The sequence below is a fragment of the Electrona antarctica genome (assembly GCF_951216825.1).
Source record: "Electrona antarctica genome assembly, chromosome: 24".
Classification (NCBI taxonomy): Eukaryota; Metazoa; Chordata; class Actinopteri; order Myctophiformes; family Myctophidae; genus Electrona; species Electrona antarctica.
Genome location: NC_136803.1, coordinates 32,935,271 through 32,957,235, shown reverse-complemented (window position 1 = coordinate 32,957,235; position 21,965 = coordinate 32,935,271). Strand labels below are relative to the sequence as shown.

Genomic DNA, 21,965 nt, shown 5'->3' with positions numbered 1-21,965 from the left:
TGATCTACAAGCTATATAGAAGTGTATATTCGTACGTCTCTAAATGTTTTGATGAATTAAAAATGGTGGGCCCTATTGTGAGTGTAATGCTTTATGGTGTCGTCCACTCACAGAACAGTTTTTGTATTGAGTTGTACTTGAAATGTACTGTAATTCTGCAAACTGTCAATAAATACTTCAATCAATCAGTCAATCATTAGTGACAATGACATGTGCCACTTTGTCCACAGGAGGGCACTATAGCATAGTTTAAGCACTCGTTCTAATAATTGAGTTGGCTCAGCCAGTACTGTTTTCCCTTTGTTTTGCAGATTGGATCCGGATCGGAGGTTCCCTCCCAGATTAGATTTCAAATTTACTTGTTGACTGTTCAATTTACATTTTGCCTCCATCCTCCTCGGGGGCTTCCCCCCATGCTTCCCTCTCTCCCTTTCAGGCTTCAGCTCCACCTTAGTCTTTCTTTGTGGGAATGGCGTTTGGGTCGCCTTCTACTCTACTGTCTCTCTCTCTCCGAGCCGTTCCGCTCCTCCGCAGCCGTCTCCCACTAACAGCACGTGGACACAGTGGATGCAGCAGCAGCTGTTGAACTTTACTCTTTATTTCAGGTGAGAATGAATGTGTAATATCTTCTGCTTGTTGTCACGGATGCGCGGCCTGGTATTCCTAAAGTAACTAACCAACGTAGCCCCGATACGTTCCCTCAGTCCCTACGCTCATTCTGTAGCTCCGAATAAGCGTATAGGGACTGAGTATGAGCGTAGGGACTGAGGGAACGTATCGGGGCTACAACCAACTACCAACACAAAAGAAGCAGTGATGTAAATAGGGTGCGTTTTGCGTCCCAAAACGCACTTTATAGTTATGGGACGCATTCAACCAAAAGCCTCTGCATCCATAGGACGCAACTTTATCCTGGCTGCATTTAAGACTATGGCACTCTCTCGGTCACACACAGTTCTACGTGGAAGTATAGCACTCTTTCGGTCACACACTGTTCTACGTGGAAGTCTAGCACTCTTTCGGTCACCACACTGAGCACAAAAATATCATGGTTGTTTTTCACCATCTGTGCGCAACCTAACGCACACACAAACACACACGCACGTATTAACTGTATATATGATGCTTTCGGGGGGTGGCAATACAATACAGTGACAGTACAGTACAGTAGAGGGTACAGTAGAGGGACCGCCACACGGTAACTGTCATTTCTCAACCGTTTCGGACGTGGCGCGGCAGGCCGGCCCCTGGGCGCATTCCTGGGGGTCTGGCACTCCCCCCCCCCCCCCCCCGCGAACCCCCTCACGGAGTTGCACCACTCACTTCACACAGGTGTGATTTTTTTTGGGACTCATAAGAATTTTTTGGGACTCATTCGAATGACTACCTGTGCATCCCGGGACCCATTACATTGAAAACCTATTTACATCACTGAAGAAGCATATGGTGCTGGCTCTGGCATAGCCTCGCCCTCGCGTCACCAGGCTTTCACTGCTCACTGCTAGCGTGTGTGTGTGTGTGTGTGTGTGTGTGTGTGTGTGTGTGTGTGTGTGTGTGTGTGTGTGTGTGTGTGTGTGTGTGTGTGTGTGTGTGTGTGTGTGTGTGTGTGTGTGTGTGTGTGTGTGTGTGTGTGTGTGTGTGTGTTGATTAGCATTACACTTGTTTACAATAGGGTCCACCATTTTCAATTCATTAACATTAAGAGATGTACGAATATACACAACTATATAGCCATTCCAGCCTGTCAAAGTGGGCAGAGGTGAGGTGGGTTCGGGGAGTGAGGCCAAGTAGTAGCCTGACCAGTTTGTTTTGGGAAGTCTGGAGCCTTGTTTTAAGGGCCTTAGAGGTGCTGTACGTGGTACCAGGACTAGGTGCATGCATAGTCGAAGAAACCTTGTACGAGGGCTCCTGTTAGGGTCTTCAAGGTGTTTTTGTTGACCAGTGAGGAGATCCTGTATAGGAATCTTGTTCTTTGGTTGACATGTTTTGATTACGTTGGTGGCCATTTTATCACCGGAAAGATTTGCCTCCAGGATGGAACCTAGGTAGGTAATTTCATATTTTCGTGTGATAATATTGTCACCCACTCTAACCAAGAAGCCATCTGCCTTGCTGAGATTACTATTTGATCCAAATAGAATGGATTCAGTTTTTCCCAGGTGTAAAGATAGTTTGTTATCAGCGAGCCAGGTGCAGATTCTACCGAGTTCAGAGCTGAGGGCCTTTTCAACCTGCAGTTTGTTCTGTTCCTGTCCTGTGCAGTATTTGCCAGCATCCACCTCGTGTTTGATGTGGTCGCTCAAATAGAGGAGGCTCGAACCCTTAGTTATTATCTGTATAAAAGTAAAAGAGTATAAAACCTTTGGTTTAATTTTATGCTCTCAAGAGTTAAATTATTGTCTGAATCAGTTAATTTAAAAGAAGTCTACACACAATGAGCAGTTGAGACGAAAAACAGTCTAAATCCGAAATGTATTCTGACCCCTCCACGAAATAGTCTACTTGCCAGCTCATAGAGCCCCATTGTGAACCCAGACATGTTTAGTACACCAACGTTTTATGTTAGAAATGTTGGGTTCCCAGCATGTAGAAACTGCCAGATGCTAACTTGCATATGTTGAGCAATTTTCATAATTGGCCTAATATGTGACCGGTATGGTCACATATTATGACAATTATGAAAATTAACAACCTATAGAAGGCAAAATATTCAAAATTTCACCATGCTTTATGTAGCATGTGACATGTATGTGACGTGTCTTTTTCATGATGCTGAATCCATTCCAAGCATTAGTTTTGCAAAAAAAAACACTCATTGCTTACATGCGTGGGCTAAGAGCCTTCATCAGAGCATAAAGGCGTAGTGAAATGAAAAATGTTTTTCACACGTTTAGACCATATCCGTTGTCATCAGATGGGCATACCTAACAATGGATACCAAAAAACGGGAAAATTCTCATTTTTGTCCATAAAAAATTAATTACATCCTTAAAAACATGCTGCGTGATGACGTCTAGAGATACACATCAATACAAGCCAATAAAAATGAAGCTCACCCATTTGATACCCCTTCCTGCACGGCCGCCCAAACACAGGTGGTTTTGATTACAGAAATACTCACTTTTAAATCTCATTCAAGATGACATCCAGACAGTGTATTACTCGTTTTAAACTTAATGATCACACTTAAATATACAGGTTGTGTACAGGTTAGAAAAAAATCTTTGCCTCCGTCTCTCTGTCACTTTGTAAACAAACCACTCTGCATAAGCATGCATGTGGTCGTGCATGAGCTGGACCTACGTCCCATAGCCTGGAGGGATGCGACGCTCTGATTGGTTCAGAAACTAAGATCCTACCGTCTGAGGCTGAAACTACAATATAAAATGCCCAAAAAAAAGAAAAGCCATTTCACTACACCTTTTCACATACTGTATACAGTAGATTCACCAGGATTAATGTGTTTAGTGGTCTATAGATTCATTCACCAGGTCTGGCTTCTAAAGCAGTTTTAGCTGCAGTACCACAATGTCCTGATGTGGTGGGGGCGCTGTGTATGCAAATTATTTTCTCTGCCTCATCCCAACTACTCTCCTCCCATCTTTGACTCATTATAAGACCCCCCCCCCCCCCCCCCCCCCCCCCAACAATCTCCAAAGACAACAAAGTAGGGACTAGGAAGATACTTATGACATCACGAGTAGCACCAAATCAGTTGGCCTGTTGTGAGACCACTGACTGTACATTAAAAAACCCAATTATGATGAGAAATCCTGATTGTTCAAAATTGGGTATTTGTGGAGATAGAAGACTACATAGAGGAGCCCAGAAAAACAAAGAAATTAGAAGTTGAATTTGTGTGTGTGTGTGTGTGTGTGTGTGTGTGTGTGTGTGTGTGTGTGTGTGTGTGTGTGTGTGTGTGTGTGTGTGTGTGTGTGTGTGTGTGTGTGTGTGTGTGTGTGTGTGTGTGTGTGTGTGTGTGTGTGTGTGTGTGTGTGTGTGTGTAAATTGCTGAATGATGCCTTAATTGAACATTTGGTGTCACATTGGTGTCTTCCACAGACCAGAGATCTACTGCAACAAGACAGATGTCCTCCAAAACACTTTCAACGATACCAGAGGAACAGAGAGAGATGGACCAGGGACATGGACTGCTTCATGCAATGCTACAACCTGTAGTAAAGTTGTACAGGATAGGTATGTACTGAAGTTGTCCCGTCTGCTTTAATGTGACACCGCAACTATGATTGCTCCCAGGGCAGCCTGTGCAGATTTGTTTATAGGAGGAATATAATATCTCAGCCGAGAGATGGTCCGCCCCTCTATGCCCAGAAAACCATAGATCTCTTTCAGGCTACCCTGCCATTAACTTAAAGGCAAAATACCCCCGCGTGCATCTGGTCTATAGCAGATTTTAATGTAAATAAGGAACACAAACTATAATCAACTAATATTGGCTGCTTGTTTGTGGCTCCAAACCACAACAACGAGGTCGGGGTCAGTCTTCACCTGATTGTCCCCATGATGCCGCTCAAAAAAATAAATAAAAGAGGGGGACAAATCCCAAGAAGAGAAGCACATGGTCACAACGACCCAAGTGTTCACCTCTTGACAGACTCGCCTCCCTCCATGTGTGTTACGCAGACAGATGTAACCTTCCATCTAGCAGAAGTGTCACCCTACAGCACAACGTGCAGTGGACAGGCACATAATGACGAGCCTGGAAGCTCGCTGGGTCCACCACAGAGGCTCTGAGCCAGGCCATAGCAGGACGTCCTCACGGAAGGAGTCCCCATAGGGAGAGTCCTCTCCAGGGAAATCCTCACAACAGACGCCAGTCTGTCAGGCTGGGGCGCCACACTTCAGGGTATGGCGGCGAGTGGGACGAGAGTCACAGGACTTTTCACATCAACTATCTGGAGTTGATGGCGGTGTTCCTAGCGTTGCATCACTTCAAACAACAGGTCAAAGGTTACCACATGCTTGTAAGATCAAAGACAACACAACAGTGTGTTACATCAACAGGCAGGGTGGACTCAGGTCCCCAACCCTGCAATAATAATGAAATAAAATAAAACTAGCTCTGAGCCCATTTATTAAGATTTAAGTGCCAAAGTAACAAGGGATTGTCCGAACCTTCGAAGGTTTGGGGACAACCTTAGGGCCGATTCATACTCCTATTTTACCGCTGTTTCGGCGCTGTAGTGCCGAAATGATTTCGGCTCGTCAGAAATTTTCAGTAGTACCGAAGAGCCGACTTCAGGACGGTACCCGCCCCCCCCGAACCTCAAATGACGTCACATTGTACTGTAGGCTCTACAGCGCCGAACCAACTTTTATTCGGCTCTAAAATAGGAGTATGAATCGGCCCTTAGAGTGTAGTAGAATAGTTTTTACTTTTGCAGTGATTGAATTCTAAATATTGATGGAAAATATTAAGACAAATGCATAATTGGAGCAAAATTGGGGGTCAGAAGGAAAATAGTGGGTATTTGCCTGAAATGTCCCGATGTATGCATGAAGCTGAATCTATCATGTCTGCATTTTCTATCTCAGATACCCGTCCTGCCCTGCCCTCTGTTAAACCAAGACGCCACTGCTGTGACCAGTGTCGGAAAAGCTTCACTTCATCTGATTCTCTCAAAATACACAGAAGAATTCACACTCGAGAGAAACCTTACTGCTGTGACCAGTGTGGGTATAGATGCACTACAAAGTCAGGTTTAAAATCACACCAGAGGCTCCATACTGGAGAAAAGCCTTACAGCTGTGACCAATGTGGGAAAAGCTTCACTGCGAGGGCTAGCCTTGCATTCCACAAGATAACTCACACCGGAGAGAAGCCTTACAGCTGTGACCAATGTGGGAAAAGCTTCACTGTGAGTTCTAGCCTTGTAGTCCACAAGAGAACTCACAGTGGACAGAAGCCTTTCGGCTGCGGAAAATGTGGGAAGTTTTTCTCTTCGTCCCCGGGTTTAAAAATACATGAGTACACCCATACTGGAGAAAGACGGTATCATTGTGAACAATGTGGGAAAAGCTTCACCTTAAATGGTTTAAAAACGCATAAGTACACCCATACTGGAGAAAGACCTTATCGTTGTGACCAATGTGGGAAAAGCTTCATCCAAAATACTCATCTCAAAATACACCAGAGAATTCACACTGGAGAGAAGCCTTACAGCTGTGACCAATGTGAGAAAAGCTTCAATGACAAGTCGAATCTCCAAAAACACCAGAGGCTCCATACTGGAGAGAAGCCTTTCAGCTGTGATGAATGTGGGAAAAGGTTCACTCAATTGCCTCATCTCACAATGCACCAAAGAATTCACACCGGAGCGAAGCCTTACAGCTGTGACCAGTGTGGGAAAGGCTTCACTTCAACAACATTTCTCAAAGTACACAAACGAATACACAGTGGAGAGAAGCCTTACTGCTGTGACCAGTGTGGGTATAGATGCAGCCAAAGTGGTAGCCTTAAAATACATCAGCGAATTCACACTGGAGAGAAGCCTTACAGCTGTGACCAATGTGGGAAAAGCTTCGCTGTGAGTTCTAGCCTTCTAGTCCACAAGAGAACTCACACTGGAGAGAAGCCTTACGGCTGTGATCAATGTGAAAAAAGCTTCCTAAGCACCAGTCACCTTTTACAACACAAGAGACTTCACACTGGAGAGAAGCCGTTCAGCTGTGAAACATGTGGTAAGGCTTATGCTCGTCTTGACGCGTTCAAAGCCCATCAGTATGTCCACACTGGAAAGAAACCTTATTGTTGTGACGTATGTGGGAAAGACTTTGCTTTTGCGTGCCATCTCTTAAGCCACCAAAAAAGTCACACTGGAGAGAAGCCTTACTGCTGTGATGAATGTGGGAAACGGTTCTCTCTAAAAAAGAGTCTCAAACGACACCAAATCATTCACACTGGAGAGTAGGGATGCAGGAATATCTTCCTATATGGATTGAATTTTTTCATTTTTTTATGTTTGATATGAAACTGTGTGTAACTAAAGCTTCCACAAACACTGGGACGGCACATGTTTGGGTCGCATACCAATTTTTAAGGGTCACAAGTATTACATTTTTTGGGGGGAGCAAAAAGCAAAAACTGTTTGGGAAGCACTGGTTCTGGCAGCCATTCTCAACATTGTGGGGCCTCAGAGCACCTCCTAGTGGTCTGCAGAGGTACCGCCCAAATAGTTTAAACTATTAGATAATAATAAAATGTTGATTTGCTTGTACAAATCCATGTCAATTGTGTATTAACAAGTAAACGGCATATTTGATTTGACAGATGATTACAAATATAGATCTTCGTTAATAGTTCAATTAAATGGTGTTTCCTGGTCATTTATTGCTTTTTTGGGGCATCATCTCTTTTTATCTACTTTATATTTATATTTTTTGTGAACACCACGGTGTGGTCATACAGATAAACAATAAAAAACAAAAAAAACACTTAGGACAACATAAAGACAAATACAACCAAAAACAATGACATAGCGAAAAAATAGATACGATAAAAGAAAAAAAAGGACATAGCAGAACATAGCATAGCATAGCATAGCATACCTATCAATATACACATGAAAAGGAAACAAAAACACTGTAGGCATTATTCATGGGCCGAGAGCCAAAGCCCTTATTTCAATTAATTGTCTTTATTTAATAATACATTTTTTTTGTTTTTTGCAGGCCAAATGCCTTGCCTAAGGGAAAACAAAAAACACACTGAAAAGAGGGAAAACAAATAAAAGGTGCTATCCCTGTATGGTTGTTGACTCTTCCTAGATGTTATTCCTGTTAGATTTTAAACTGTGCTTTTAGTTAAACTGGGGTGCCAGATTTTCAAATTCTTAGTTTATGTTATCCCGCCCCATCCACTCCCACACCTTCCAAATAGCTTTCCCATTTACACCACAGAGCGATACCCCTATCAAGATTTCCTCTAATTTTATATGTTAACTGCTCCATTACTTTAATTTGTTCCGTTAGTTCCCTCCAATTCTCCACCCTGGGTCTTGGTTTTTGGCGGCAGTTTTTTGTTATAAGTTTAAGGGCCGTTAATCTTAGTAATCTTGGTATCCAACAGGATGTACTCATGGTTGGTCTCTCTGCCTTGCACTGTGATTTAGTTTTGTTTATCTGCCTGCCACTACTTTTGTTTTCTTTAATAAACAATCTTCTAAACTATTCCTGTCTTCCTGGTTCATGTATTTGATTGCATTATTAACACAACTTCATAATTTCCACTAACAACCTGTAGGGTAGAGTTCTAGGTTTATGACTTAAGAATAGTCAGCATAACCATAATGCATCGGTAAGAATGCATGGACGGCCTGGGCCGTGGCTCAGCGGTCCTAGCCTGGCTAATAAGCCAGACTAATATCCGCCGGATCCGCCGCTGATTCGGTCTGGCTTATTAGCCAGGCTACAGCGGTCCAGGCACCTTGGCCAGTAGTCCAAGTCTGGAAGTGTGCTGCGGGTTCGACGGCCTTTACTGCATGTCACCCCTCCCCCCCCATTTCCTGTCCGCCTACTGTCTGTCCCTCTATAAAAATAATAATTATATATATATATATATAATGCATGGACAAAGTGTAGTGCCGTTTAAGCCTTATTGTTCCGTTGCGAACACAAGCATGTGGGGAATTGAGCAAGGAGTTGGTGAGACTTCACTGTTATGGTTATAAAAGACAGAAAAACAATTATCATACAATTCAACATCACATTTAACAATAAACTAACAATTGGGTACCTAAGATATCCATCCATCTTCAACCGCTTATCCGTAGTTGGGTCGCGGGGGCAACAGCTCCACCAGAGTGTTCCAGACTTCCCTCTCCAGAGCAACATTAGTGACTTCCTCCTGGGGAGATCCCGAGACGTTCCAAGGCCAGTGAGTCGATGTGTTTCCTCCAACTGTGCCTTGGTCTGCCCCGGGGTCTCCTCCCAGTGGGACGTGCCTCAAGGACCTCCCTAGGGAGACGCCCGAGAGGCATCCTAACCAAATATCAACCGGGTTAATAGACCATGTCGAGGCGTGTGTTTATTTTGGACGTGCAGAGAAGTTGAGAGCGATTTCATGGACACGACGGTCCCGTGAAATTGTACCACGACTGCTTGTTTCGTGCACACGTCCGCGGGCGACTAGACCTGGTCACCTGGATTGTGGTGAGCTTATTTTTCACACTCCACATCCTGCGCCCCTCGTGAGCAGTCCTGACGCTGATCCAGGCGAGACCGCCTGCGTCACTCGCTGCCGGTCTGAAAGGGCCTTAAGTAAGTTTAGTAGACAGTAGGGGCTTAATTGGTGCAACAACACAACATATTTTTGCATCTTTAAACCTGCGTGGACATTCCCTTTTGTGCGAGCTCTCATGAGTCCAAAAACGTCCCGTCTCCTCCTGTCTCTGCTTCAGACTATACCAGCATCCTCACTTTGATCTAAAAACGTCCCTTTCCTCTGTGTGAACTCAATCCTACTATATGCAGCAATGTGTGTTGCCAGATTTTGCTAAAGCAATCATTAGTAAGCAGCCAGGTCTATGAAAACAAGCCAAGTAGAAGCGACTATAGGCCACATGAGCGCTTTAAACCTATGAGGTCCAGCGCAATCACAACACATCGTCACAACGCAACGTTGTGAGCTTGTAGATCTGCTATTTTCAAAATAATCTTCAATGCACGTTGACATCGTCACACATTTTAAATATATGTATTTAAAAAATGTAACGTGCACAAATCAGGTTAGGTGATCCCTCGCACAAAGTATTTATAGCTCGGGGGTCCTTGGACAACTTCATCTTAATTTGGGCGGTCCTTGACATAAAAATGTTTGAGAACCACTGGTTTAAACAACAGCAACTTTATAGGGCCACTACACCCCTTTGGCAACCCGATCTTATTTTAATGATGTTTGGGAGACAAGAAACCCTTTCCTGTGGTTTTTATGTGGGTAATATGTGTTTTTAGATATTTTAGTCTGTGTGTGATGTCATGGACACTGGTCTCACTGCTGGATTACTACAATGACCATGATGCTTTGCTGCACTCATCCCACCTTGTGGAGAGGGAGAGGGGCTGTCTTACTGAGACAACATGTAGTCCAGGAAGGAGGTGAGACCAGTGTCCATGACATCACTGGCACAACTGCTGCCATGTCTGCTCAGAATAAGCAGACATAATGTCTGTGTTGCCATGTCTGCTTATTCTAAGCAGACATGGCAACACAAGAGTATGTGTGAGACTGAACATCCTGTGACCCACTTCCTGGGAGCTCACTAAGTAGGGATAGTTTTATTAGCAGCTACTGCATAGAGTGTAGAGTGTGTCTGGGTAGTGTTTGGGGAATTGCCATTGGACATGCTGTCTGCTTAATTAGAGCTATCTAAATGGCTTAGGCTCGACGACAGACTAGTACAGCAACTTGCAATGGGCCTGGTCTACACTACAAGATTCGGCCTGACGTCGAAATTTAAAAATGTCTTCTAAATTCTAAATCAGTGGTTCTCAATATTTCATGTCAAGGACCCCCAAAATTATATGTAATTGGCCGCCCAGAAGCAAAGATTTGAGTTTAAAACGTTAGCTCTGAAAGAATATATATCCACGGATATGCGCCACATTTTCACGATTTTTCAAAAATAGCAGACCTACAAGCTCGTAGCGCGGCACCCGGTGCCACACTATGAGCTTGTAGATCTGCTATTTTTCAATAGCTAAAGTATAACATAATGCTTAAACCACCAAAAGGGGTTCCCGTCCTGAATGGGTTAAGACACACAAGAAGTCCAGTACGGTCACAACACCAGAGTGTTCCACAAACCACGTTCAACCCAGATTCGGCTCAAACAAGCGGTTAAATAAATTTTGTTCCTATATATGCCACCAAAATGTGGAACGCCCTACCAACAGCCGTTAAGAAATATGAATCCCTAGACTCCTTCAAAATTATGTGACTGCAGTCTAAATGGGGCCAGTACGGAGTCCCCACCCTCTTTATGCCTACACATTCCATACGATAGAAATAATGTTAAAGTAGCCTACAGTTAGAACGACAGGTTCATGATTATTGCCCCCCCCCCTTAAAGGCATACTAATACTGTATGACGTTGCCCCGTATTTACAAAACATATATACATTTGTACCCATCATTCTAAAAATCACACTTGTGTGAATTGAGGGCCACCTATAATGTTTGTTTAAAGTGCTGTAAACCAACATCGATAGAATATCTTATTATTTAGAGTGGCCCAGGAAATGACTCTCCATAGGCCTTTCAAAAAGTATTTATTTAAAGACGGTTACGCCGCGGACAAAGCGCCCCTCAAACATTATATATTGTGGTGGCCTCTCGCTGAATGTTGCTGTTTGTTTTGGTAAACGGGGATGATTTTGGGCTACAAAAAAAACAAACGGTGAAAACGTCAGTGAGAGGGTAGTGTGTTTCTGCCGGTAAACACCACCACACTATATAATACCTCAGGGTCTGATAACTGCTGGTGTAGAGGCAAATGATGGGTAAACAATTAATTGATTTCTTTGGGGTGGCGGTGGCTCAGGGGTAGAGTGGCTGTATGGTAACCGCAAGGTTGCCAGTTCGAACCCGGGCTCCCCCAGAGTTAGCGTCGAAGTGTCCTTGAGCAAGACACTGAACCCCTAATTGCTCCCGATGTGCTGGTTGGTGACCTGCATGGTTTCCGCAGCCATCGGTGTATGAATGTGTGTGTGAATGGTTGAATGCAACACAATCTATGTAAAGTTCCTTGGATGAAGGCTCTATATAACCATTTACCATTTTTTGTTATGTAAACACAGGGCAAGCTTTCACACTACTATGCCTGTAATGCAGGTACTGTAGGATATCTTTGATGTGTCCATGACATACGACTCCATATCTGGGCAAAGTTCTCAGCCCAATCCGACCGTCATCGACTTCCATTAAAAAATAAAGGTCATTTCACAAAATAAACATTATGTGGAAAAGGGCACCATGCACGCATGCACTTCCTGGGCCTACTTGCAGTGTGCACGAGACATCCAGCGATTTGCAGGATTCAGTAGTGCAGCTTGGGAATCTGCTCTTGAGAGATTAGCTAAAGACAGACACAGAGGGATAAAACTATCGCCATTCGCCTCCTTCGGCCTGGTGGAGATGATATAATGGGCTCAGACTGGGTACCAACTCAATGCCGGAAAACCACGCCGTTGGAACAATGCGCCCTGTGGGAACAACAGACTCTCGGGCCGACGGCCAGACCCAGTGTCAGTCATTAACCGATTTAGACCTGACGTCGAAATTAAAAAATGTTTCTATGTCATTCTCAAACATTTTCCTGTCAAGGACCCCCAGTACTATATGTAATTGGCTGCTGACCCCCATCTGAAAATATGTTGTTCCAGGGACCCCACCCCCCTCCAGAAGCAAAGATTTGAGTTAAAAATGTTCGCTCTGAAAGAATATATATTCAAAGATTTTCGGCACATTTTCACAATTTTTCAAAAATAGCAGACCTACAAGCTCGTAGGTGATCTTGTAGATCTGCTATTTTTCAATAGATAAACTATAACATAATGCTTAAAACAAATCAAACTCAAATTATTAGGCCCGATTTAAAGCTCTAATCTAGAGCACTTGTTCTTTCTCGACGCCTGGTCCCTGGTCCACTAGGGGTACAAATGGACCCTTAGTAACCGAGGTCCATTTTCTTCGTTCCATTTGAGGATTTTACCGTGTAGATTGGGGGGTCCCAGAGAAAGAAAAAAAGATTGTATCAAATGGGGTTCGTTGAAACGATAATAAGAATCGCAACGTATTTGAGTGAAAATCAACCGATAATTCCCAGTAGTTTACTTATCAAGTAGGTTACTTATCAAGTCGATCTTATCGACCTACTGCATGTAGTCTGTCTGGCTGCGATTGGCATTGATAAAACGTTTGAGTGAAAATCAACAGACAATTCCCACTAGGTTACTTATCAAGCCGATCTTATCGGTCTACTGCACATGCTGGGAACCTACTGAGAAACGACAAGCCTCCTCAAACCCTAACCTAAACATAACCGCAAGCACGTAGGAGCGCGGTCTCAACCTTAACGCATGTTCGCCAACCTTAATCCGGTCGTTTTGGTCTACTGCCTACTGAGAAACGACAAGCCTCCTCAAACCCTAACCTAAACATAACCCACATAGCAGCGCGGTCCCAACCTTAATCGTCGTTTTCGTTTTATCAATGCCAATCGCAGCCAGTAGGCTCCCAGACTACATGCAGTATGTCGATAAGATGGGCTTGATAAGTAACCTACTGGGAATCATCGGTTGATTCCATTCAAAGCGGGTGCGAATCACTGGTCTAGGGGACGGCCCTCTGTGGAGACTGTTGATGCTGGACGCTGCTTGCAAGCTGCAGCTCGTAGGCCTTGGGGTGGATCTCGAAGCCGTACAGCTTGGGGACAAAGTGGCTGCTGGGCCTCTTGGGCCTGTATTCGGGATGCACCATGAACAGCATGTGAGGGAAACCCGTGCCGAAGTAGGCTCCGTCCGTGCGGTGGTGCCTGGACGACATGGGCGTGTACACGTCCATGCACTTTGGACAGTACAGCTTCACCATGGTCTCCCCGGGGACGTCCGACAGGCCGATGGGCAGCACAGGCTGGTCGTCGCAGTAGACCCGGAGGCAGCGGCCAAAGTCGCCCTGCTGGTACTTCTTCAGCATCTGCGCGATGCCGCGGTTGGTGAGGACGTAGCGCGCGTGGATGAGGCCGTACAGCGTCTCGGCCGACTGGTCCAGGTCGATCTGGTTGGCGAGGTTGTCCTGCTCCTCGTCCGGCTCGATGTCCAGGATGAGGTCCAGCGCCTGGCGGTAGTGGGACACCTGCTCGCTGAGGTCCGTCAGGTTGAACTTGTCCTGCATGTAGTCGTCGTCCACCTCGCAGAAGAACTCGTTCCCCCGCAGGCCGCAGAACCAGGAGATCCACGACTCTTCTTCCGAAGTGCTCATCTCCTGGAAGGACCTATGCTTGCTGCGTGCAGCCGCCTCTTCCACTCCCGTGAAAGTGTATGCGTGTAATTATTACAGGTCCGGGAAAAGCGGGTATGCTGCAATGTAATGAATTAGATGTATACTGTGTATAAGATGGAAAGCGTTCTGGAAAAAAATCGGTGGGGCATCGATTATTCCAGGGCAGTGGGATGAAATCAATGCTCCAATGAGCAATGTAATGCAGTCCTCTGAGTTCTCTTAGATAGACCTATATCTGTCCTATATCTGTGACGTGAATGATGTCACGGCAATACAAATGTCCATATTTGGGCACGGCAGTGGAGGACATCGAGGGAAAACAACAACAACAACATTGTCTTCCATGTTTGTGTTGAACCAAACACTCAAAGCTGGACATAGGAGGGGCTAGCGCCCCTCAATAAAAATAATAGATCCACTGAAAAGACACTGAAGGCCCCCCCAAAAAAAAGAAATTGCCTCTCAACTGTGAGAGGTGGACGTAGGTAATGCTGACTAACAGCACAATGCTAATCACCCCTTCCCAAGCGTGTCTGGGGACCCCCAGGGGTCCTTACGGCAATTCCAGGCGGTTCCTAGCAAAATGAGGAACAGTTCATACATCTTACAGTGGGCCATACGTAATGTTTCGGTTTATTCGGAAGCTACAAGCCCACACAATAACAACGCATCACACAGATGTGTATATCTCTTTTCGAAAAAAGGTTTGACAGATCTTGGGACGGACGGACGGACGGACGGATAGATTAAAATCCCGAAGAGCTGCATGTGCATTCCACGGTGTTGACGGGACATCTGTTGCAAATCAACGTGAACAGTCAGGCGTGTCCAATTTCAGTTGGCATTCATTATCTGGCACACCTGGGGCAGTAAATGGAGGCACTCTGCATGATTCACAAAGCTCACGTTGAGCTATTGTTTTGCTCTTTTGTCAAGAACAAAAGGTAACATTTGAAGATTTCTAAAGTGTGGCCCAGTGTGATTTAGGGGTTCTTAATAACACGCTGGCATGGCTTGTTAATTACATCATTTTCTGTATTGAGTATCTTGGGCCAGCGTGCACAATAGCAGCGCCCTGACACGTGTTTGATGTCTGAATGGAACGGACAACCTTAATTAGTATGGTTCATTGGTCACACCTGTATTTGCCATACTATTTCATGCCAATATGGCTGCCATGGTCAATTTGGGCTTGTGAGTTTGACTTGAGGCGAACCAATAAGGTTATAATATATCTAGAGTACGGCCCCCGGCACTACCTATTCATTGCAATGGAAGTTGCTCACCAGCACATGAAGCACCCGGAAGTACCCTCTTCTGAACCAAATTTTGGTGCTCTAACGCGGAAGACTTGAGCACCGAGCAGAGCATGCACACTGTCCAAAAAAATCGGAACTATAACCCTTAAACCCTATAAACTATAAACCCCAATTCACTTGCTCTCTCTCTCTCTCTCTCTCTCTCTCTCATATTGACGTCGGTGACATTCCTTCAAAGTCATCATTAAAGCACACCACCACAGGGCCTGTGGCGTGACAGTTGGACCTCATGTTGCCAGGTTGGAAGGTTCATTGGCTCATCGACCGTCCTGTCCTGTGCACTGAGGAGTGAAATAATGCTGGTCCACAGCCACATTACACCAATACACCCTATTGACTCAAAGCTGTCACTATGTGGCATGCTGTGCACGGAGTATAGCCGTGGTGAAATATAGATTGCGTGGGGTGGGGGGTGGGGGGGGGGGGGGGGACGGCATATAGTTGCTGTCGGGTTGAAACCTTGTATGTCCAAAACCGTTCCCTTTTCTTTCTTTTTTTAATACTTTTTATCCCACGATTTTGTAACCCATTTTTTACCCGTGTCAATTATCTAATGTGATCCTGGGCTCTACACACCCTCTGCCAACCTAGTCCCCATATATGGGGGACATGGGGAGAGCAACGGACTTGAACTCATGCTTCCTTCATGCCTGAGTGTCCAAGTTGCTCCTTTACACCTGACAGGGGGGAGTTTCCCTGGTTGGACGTAGCGCGTGGAAGGAACACGTTATTCCAACCAGTTCCTTTCCTCTCCATCAGGCGCCCCGGCTGGCCAGGGGGAGGCAGTTTAGAGACCAGGATTACTGCATGTTTTTTGTGAGGGTACCTACCCTAGGGAACATGCAAACTCCACACAGAAAGGCCCTTTCACCAACCCCGCCTCGGGTATGGGCACTGATGACACGGAGGAGGAAACACGCCGCCAGCACCCACAGCGCCCCGAGCGGGAATCGAACCCAGGACCTTCTAGCTGTGCCCTTTTCTATGTCACATTGTGTCTGACACAGCGGTTCCCAAATCGTTTCAGCTGCGATGGCCAAAAGATGCACTTTGTGTCCCCACTGGACCCAAACTTACAAAAACATCCATTATGAACTAGACAAATGTAGAGCACAGGTACATTTTAGTCAATATTATTATGAAATATGAAAAATCAGACATAGTCCGTCTTGATGACATGATTATAGAGATAATGTGTGATGTTTGAACAAAATCTGTAGGAGTAATGTAATGCTTTCTTTCTCTTTTTTGTTTATCCGAGTGTGGGAGTGGGGGATGAGTCGAGTCTGAGGGGATCGAGTCCGAGACTGACGGGAGGCAAGACCGAGTCGAGACCGAGACCAGATTTGTTTTTCCTTTTCATCTCATTGATAGGTACAGAAAATACTGCAAGACCACAGAGCAGGCAAGCGCGTCAGCTGGACGCAGCACGCAGCTAAATGCAGCTAAATGGAACTAGCATGACTGAAGAAAAAAGGGACACAAGTAGCATGCGCTTAAATTCATATTTAGAAAATGTTTCAGATGTCAAAAATGTCTGACATGATGGAATGGTGATGGATGATGATGGTCATGGAAGGGGAACCTTCTGAAAGCTTCATGGGAAAAGATAATCAACTTCAAAATCTAAAAGAAATCGGTCAAAATGACCTTTCAGACATGCTAGTGTCAAGATAGCTGTCTGTAAGCACCAGACAGCTCTGGTCCGAGACAGAGTATAGGTCTTGTAGACCTACTACTTGTGTGCAAGGCGCAAGTTAGCACCTCGACAGAGTGCATTTCTAGTTTGTCCTGCCCCTGTGCATTTGGATGTGCGTGCAGTATTGATTTATGCAAAAAATAAATAAAAGCAAACATACATTACTTTCTATTAGGCCTATCAATTCTGTTGGGCAGAAGATCTCCAAATGTAAACTTTTTGTGTCGCGCAAAAATAGTCAATCTACAAGCCTCACAACACATTTCATCATAGATGCCATTCATGCTATTACGTTTGCTTTTTGAGTGGTGCAACCACTCCCTTACGGAGCTATGTGGGTGGGTGGGTGGGTGGGTGGGTGCGTCTGAGCACGAAAACAGCATGGTTGTTTTTCACCACCTGTGCGCAACTTAACACACACACAAACACACACGCCCATATTACCTGTATATATGGTGATTTCGTGCCAGTACAGTACAGTGGCAGTACAGTACAGTACAGTACAGTACAGTACAGTACAGTAGAGGGTACAGTTAGGGACCCCCCCACCCACCCCCACACAGAGTTGCACAACTCACTTCACACGGGTGTGATTTTTTTGTTTTGCCACCACTGCCTTCTAGATACAACCAAAGGTGTATTGAAGCTTAATTGAATGGATGGTGTGTATAGGAACTTCTAGGAAGGGAGAAGGGAGAGGGACGGAAAGAAACTGAGCAAATTAAATATGAAGATGAGAATAAACTGCGGGGGATTAGCACAGATGCTGGCGTCCATAGAAAGCAATAATAATAATACAGTGATATCCACAGGGAGGCAGGGTCCCCGCGGCAGCTCATTTTATTACTGCTGTGTTCACGCTGGGAGCCTGAGAAATGCACAACAACAAAAGAATCCATTACGAATGAACTATTTCATGGGGGAAATAGCCAATGTACTGACTGTACAAGCCACAGTGAGCCATCACTGTGTAGGCTTCATTCATTCATTCATTCAGTCATTCATTCATTCATTCATTCAGTCATTCATTCATTCAGTCATTCATTCATTCATTCCAGTAGTCGCCGTTTTTCAATTAAACTTAACAAATACCATTCTCCAGTTCTATCATTGGGTGGTTTTCTATGAAAGTAATGTAGTGTGCGTGCAGCAGATTTGAGATGGTTCTAAAAAGTCCCCCCCCATAGCCACATGAAACATCTCTGCTTTTCTATGTGATGTGACAGACAAGACAGTGCACTTTTCATTTCATTTTATTCCTCATACGAAAGATGCCACTGCCTGGGATGGACCTGTATCTCAAATGGTCAAATAAATATTTGATTAAGGACTATAATATGAATATGCCTTTTGTATTCTTTCTGTATATCAGTAAAATGCAGATGTCTATGTTTAACATTGAGGGAAATATCTGAAAAGGCTTTTGTGCCAGGGACCCACATAATGTAAGAGATTTTTCTTGAGCTTGTAGATCTGCTATTTTCAAATAGCCAAAGTATACATACGATGTATACTTTGTATACTTCTTCTGTATAGGCTTCAAGTGGTTCAAAATATTTTGACGCTATTTAAAACGAAATTAGCCCACTTTGAGAACCGCTGTACTATATAAAGTCTAAGCACACCTTCTTTTCAACAGACCACTCTGTAATCCCCTCACGTCACCCTTTGTTGACGCACTCACTTAAACAGATGCCTTCGTTCACACTGTGATTACCAGGATGGAGGCGTTGGGAGGGATGGTCGGAGAGTGGGGACACATGTGTTCCTGACAGCGTGATGAAGATTACAAGAACACTCGCCCCCCCAAAAAACACGCCTCGCCCCCCATGCAGGTCAAATCCAGCGGCCTCGGAATGGTCGCCGCTCATCAAAATGTGTCAAAATCGTTATTGAAATCAGTGCTGTTTTTGGCAGCACATTTTGATTTTAGTTTTAGTCATAGTCTCTTGAATAGTTTTCATTTCTTGTAGATCGGCTATTTTTATATCATCATCATCCTTCAAGTGCCCTCGAGATCTGCGACACAAGCTGCTTCCACTGGTCTCTGTTGCTAATTGCCACACCAAGTTCATTCACAGTCAGTCCTGTGTCCCTACTCAGAACATCTGGAAATGTGAGAGGTCTTGTTCCTCTTGATGGGCAGGGTAGTCTCCACAGAAGAATGACCTGGTCTTTTGCTCTGTGGCAGTGTCCAGCAAAGCGGAGTCTTTCTGCCACAACAACTGAGATGGGGGGGGTGCCTCCATACATCTGAGCTTTAGTGGGATGGTCCTTCCATGAGAGGTTCTGGACACGCATGAGGAGTCTTGTATGTTCCGTCAAGATGATCCCGAAACTCCTTATTCATTGTCCATGTTTCGGCACCATAAAGAAGGATGCTTTCCACACAGGCTTTGAACAGGTTGATCTTGGTAGCTCTTGAGATGTCTGACTGCCATATAAGAAGTAGCTTATTGCAAGCGCTCTAGGCCTGTCCTTTCCTTGTCAGGAAGTCCTTTCTGGTACTGACTACATATGATCCAAGATATTTGAAATCCTCTGTTTCTTTGATGTCACTGCCGTCCATGGAGCGGATGGTTGGGTGAGTCTTCATTCAGAAGCAGGCATTCTATCTTTTTGGCATTGAGCAATATACTATAGAGAATATTATAATGACTTATACCGGATCTCTTGTCCACTAGTCCCTTCCTAACATTTTAGTCTAGTTTTTATTTGTTGATTTAGTCTTAGTTATAGGTAGGTATAGTCGACGAACATTTTTCGTCTTAGTCGACGAAATCAACACTGATTGAAATAGATATTTATTTTATAACTCGTGTTCGATGAACTGTCGCACCCCTAGAATAGTTTGCGTAATTGAAAGTGTCCCATGAGATTGGTGTGGCGGGTGGGGTGGGGTGGGTGTTTGTTTGTTTGTTGGGGATGGATGGATGGATGGTGGAGAGATAAGCAGCAGCTCCTGAACGCTGCTAATCCTGTTACCGGCGGTTCCCCCTCTGTCCTTATCAGCGAGGAGGAGAGATGGGGAAAGCAAATAAACAACGTGAGCTAACAGCAGATGAGAAAGGTAATAGACTAGAGCGTGCACATCCACTCTAGCCCAGGTTGCTGGACAAAATGGCAGTACAAGAGAAATAAATAGAGTCCGCAACATATGAGGAATAACTCAGCTCCACTGGGTTTATTGATTTAACGTTTCGATCACTGGGATCTTCTTCTCTAACAGCAGATGAGGACACAATTAAACTATCAGTTTGTTGTCTCCACTCTCCGCCAGGCCGATGTCGTGGCCGATACTATGTTTCGCCCCCCTGTCTGTCCGTCCGTCCATCCGTTCATCTGTCTGTGAACAGCTAATCTCTGGCACCGTTGGCCCGATCGAAGTGCAACTGTGCACGCCACGCACACTCCCTGGATGCCAGAGCACGACCTCTACTGCCCCACGGTTTTCACAATGGTCTGTTATATAGCGCCACCAGCAGGCTGATTTTCTTTTGTTGCAAGAAACGTTTTCGTCAGTGAAAATTGTGACCGTATTATTTTTTTAAATATTAAAAAAAAGAAAATACAAAAAATAGGGAGCTCAGAACTCCTCCTTTCCTCCTGCAGGGACAGGATGTGAGAATGGTCCGGGGGGGGGGGGGGAGGAAAAAAGGAAAATTCTCATTGTGGGGGTATATATATATAGGGGATATTTTATTTACCCTGCAGCACGACACGGTTTAGCTTATTCGGCTTTTAGGTTAAAGGTAAAAAAATAAACGGATTGGATTCATAAAATTGCTGTACTAAAATGTTGATTGTGTGCGTGCGTGCGTGCGTGCGTTGTGTGTGTGTGTGTGTAATGGGGTCCAACATTTAATCATGTGGCTGCCTCCTCCGTTTTCTCATTACTTACTGCTTAACTGCTGTGCACTGGACAGATTAGCTGCTCTGCGGCGGATCAATCAATTTCCACGGCAAACGGAGCTCACAGCCCCGAGGAGCCTGTGTGTGTGTGTGTGTGTGTGTGTGTGTGTGTGTGTGTGTGTGTGTGTGTGTGTGTGTGTGTGTGTGTGTGTGTGTGTGTGTGTGTGTGTGTGTGTGTGTGTGTGTGTGTGTGTGTGTGTGTGTGCTACACATGTATGCTCACGGGAGATAAGGCCAAGTTCTTGTCAGATGAAAACCATGCAAGCATCTCCCAAAAATAGGTGACATTTAATATTTTCCCACAAAATAACAGTTTATTTCAGTTTCCAAATAAAAAAATTACATTGAGTAAAAATCACACCGCAACTCTGTGAGGGGGTCCCCGGGGGGGGTCCCCGGAACTTCTAGACCCACAGGAACGCGCCCAGGGTGCCGGCCCGGTTCCGGAGAACCGCCCCGCGTCCGAACCGGTCGAGAAATGACAGAGTTACCGTGTGGGGGAATTAGCAGACAACTCTCTCTCTCTCTCTCTCTCTCTCTCTCTCTCTCTCTCAATCTCTCTCATGCACGCTCCACATTGTAATTAGCAGGCAACAGTGCAACACTATCTCTCTCTCTGTTTCTATAGCACAACAGTGCCACTTTTGCCCCTATTGGTACCCTAAACATAGGGACATACGGACGGACATATGGACATAGGGAGGGACGGACATTGCTGTTCCTTGTTGTGGTTGCACCACTCAAAAATGCCAGTACTTTTTTTCCACCACTGCAAACACACGTTGTTTGTGGAATATCTAACAAGCTGTGACATTTTGTTTGGACACCTTTCCGACAACTGTTCGCCTATAATGACACATAGCCAAAGTAATCAAATTAGCTAGGGGGTAAAGTGGTTAATAACTGACATTTTGCAGAATATTTGACATTTCACGAGTTCAGGCGTCACATCTAAACACACGTCCATCATCTCACGTATACAGATCAGTGCTTCTCAACCTGTGGTCCGGGGCCC

At 44.9% G+C, this 21,965-nt stretch overlaps 1 protein-coding gene and 1 pseudogene across 2 annotated transcripts; one reads left to right on the top strand and one right to left on the bottom strand.

Annotated features, from left to right (window-relative positions):
• Positions 1 to 279: 279 nt before the first annotated feature.
• LOC306917279 (uncharacterized protein) lies at positions 280 to 8,182 on the top strand. Its single transcript, XM_079495424.1, has 3 exons — positions 280 to 605; positions 4,063 to 4,197; positions 5,557 to 8,182. The coding sequence occupies exons 2-3, from the start codon at positions 4,089 to 4,091 to the stop codon at positions 6,930 to 6,932; spliced, it is 1,485 nt and encodes a 494-aa protein (XP_079351550.1). The 5' UTR covers positions 280 to 605; positions 4,063 to 4,088; the 3' UTR covers positions 6,933 to 8,182.
• A 5,078-nt stretch (positions 8,183 to 13,260) lies between these two features.
• Positions 13,261 to 13,999, bottom strand: LOC306917644 (casein kinase II subunit beta-like; annotated as a pseudogene). Its single transcript has one exon. The product of its transcript is annotated as a casein kinase II subunit beta-like (transcript).
• Positions 14,000 to 21,965: the final 7,966 nt, after the last annotated feature.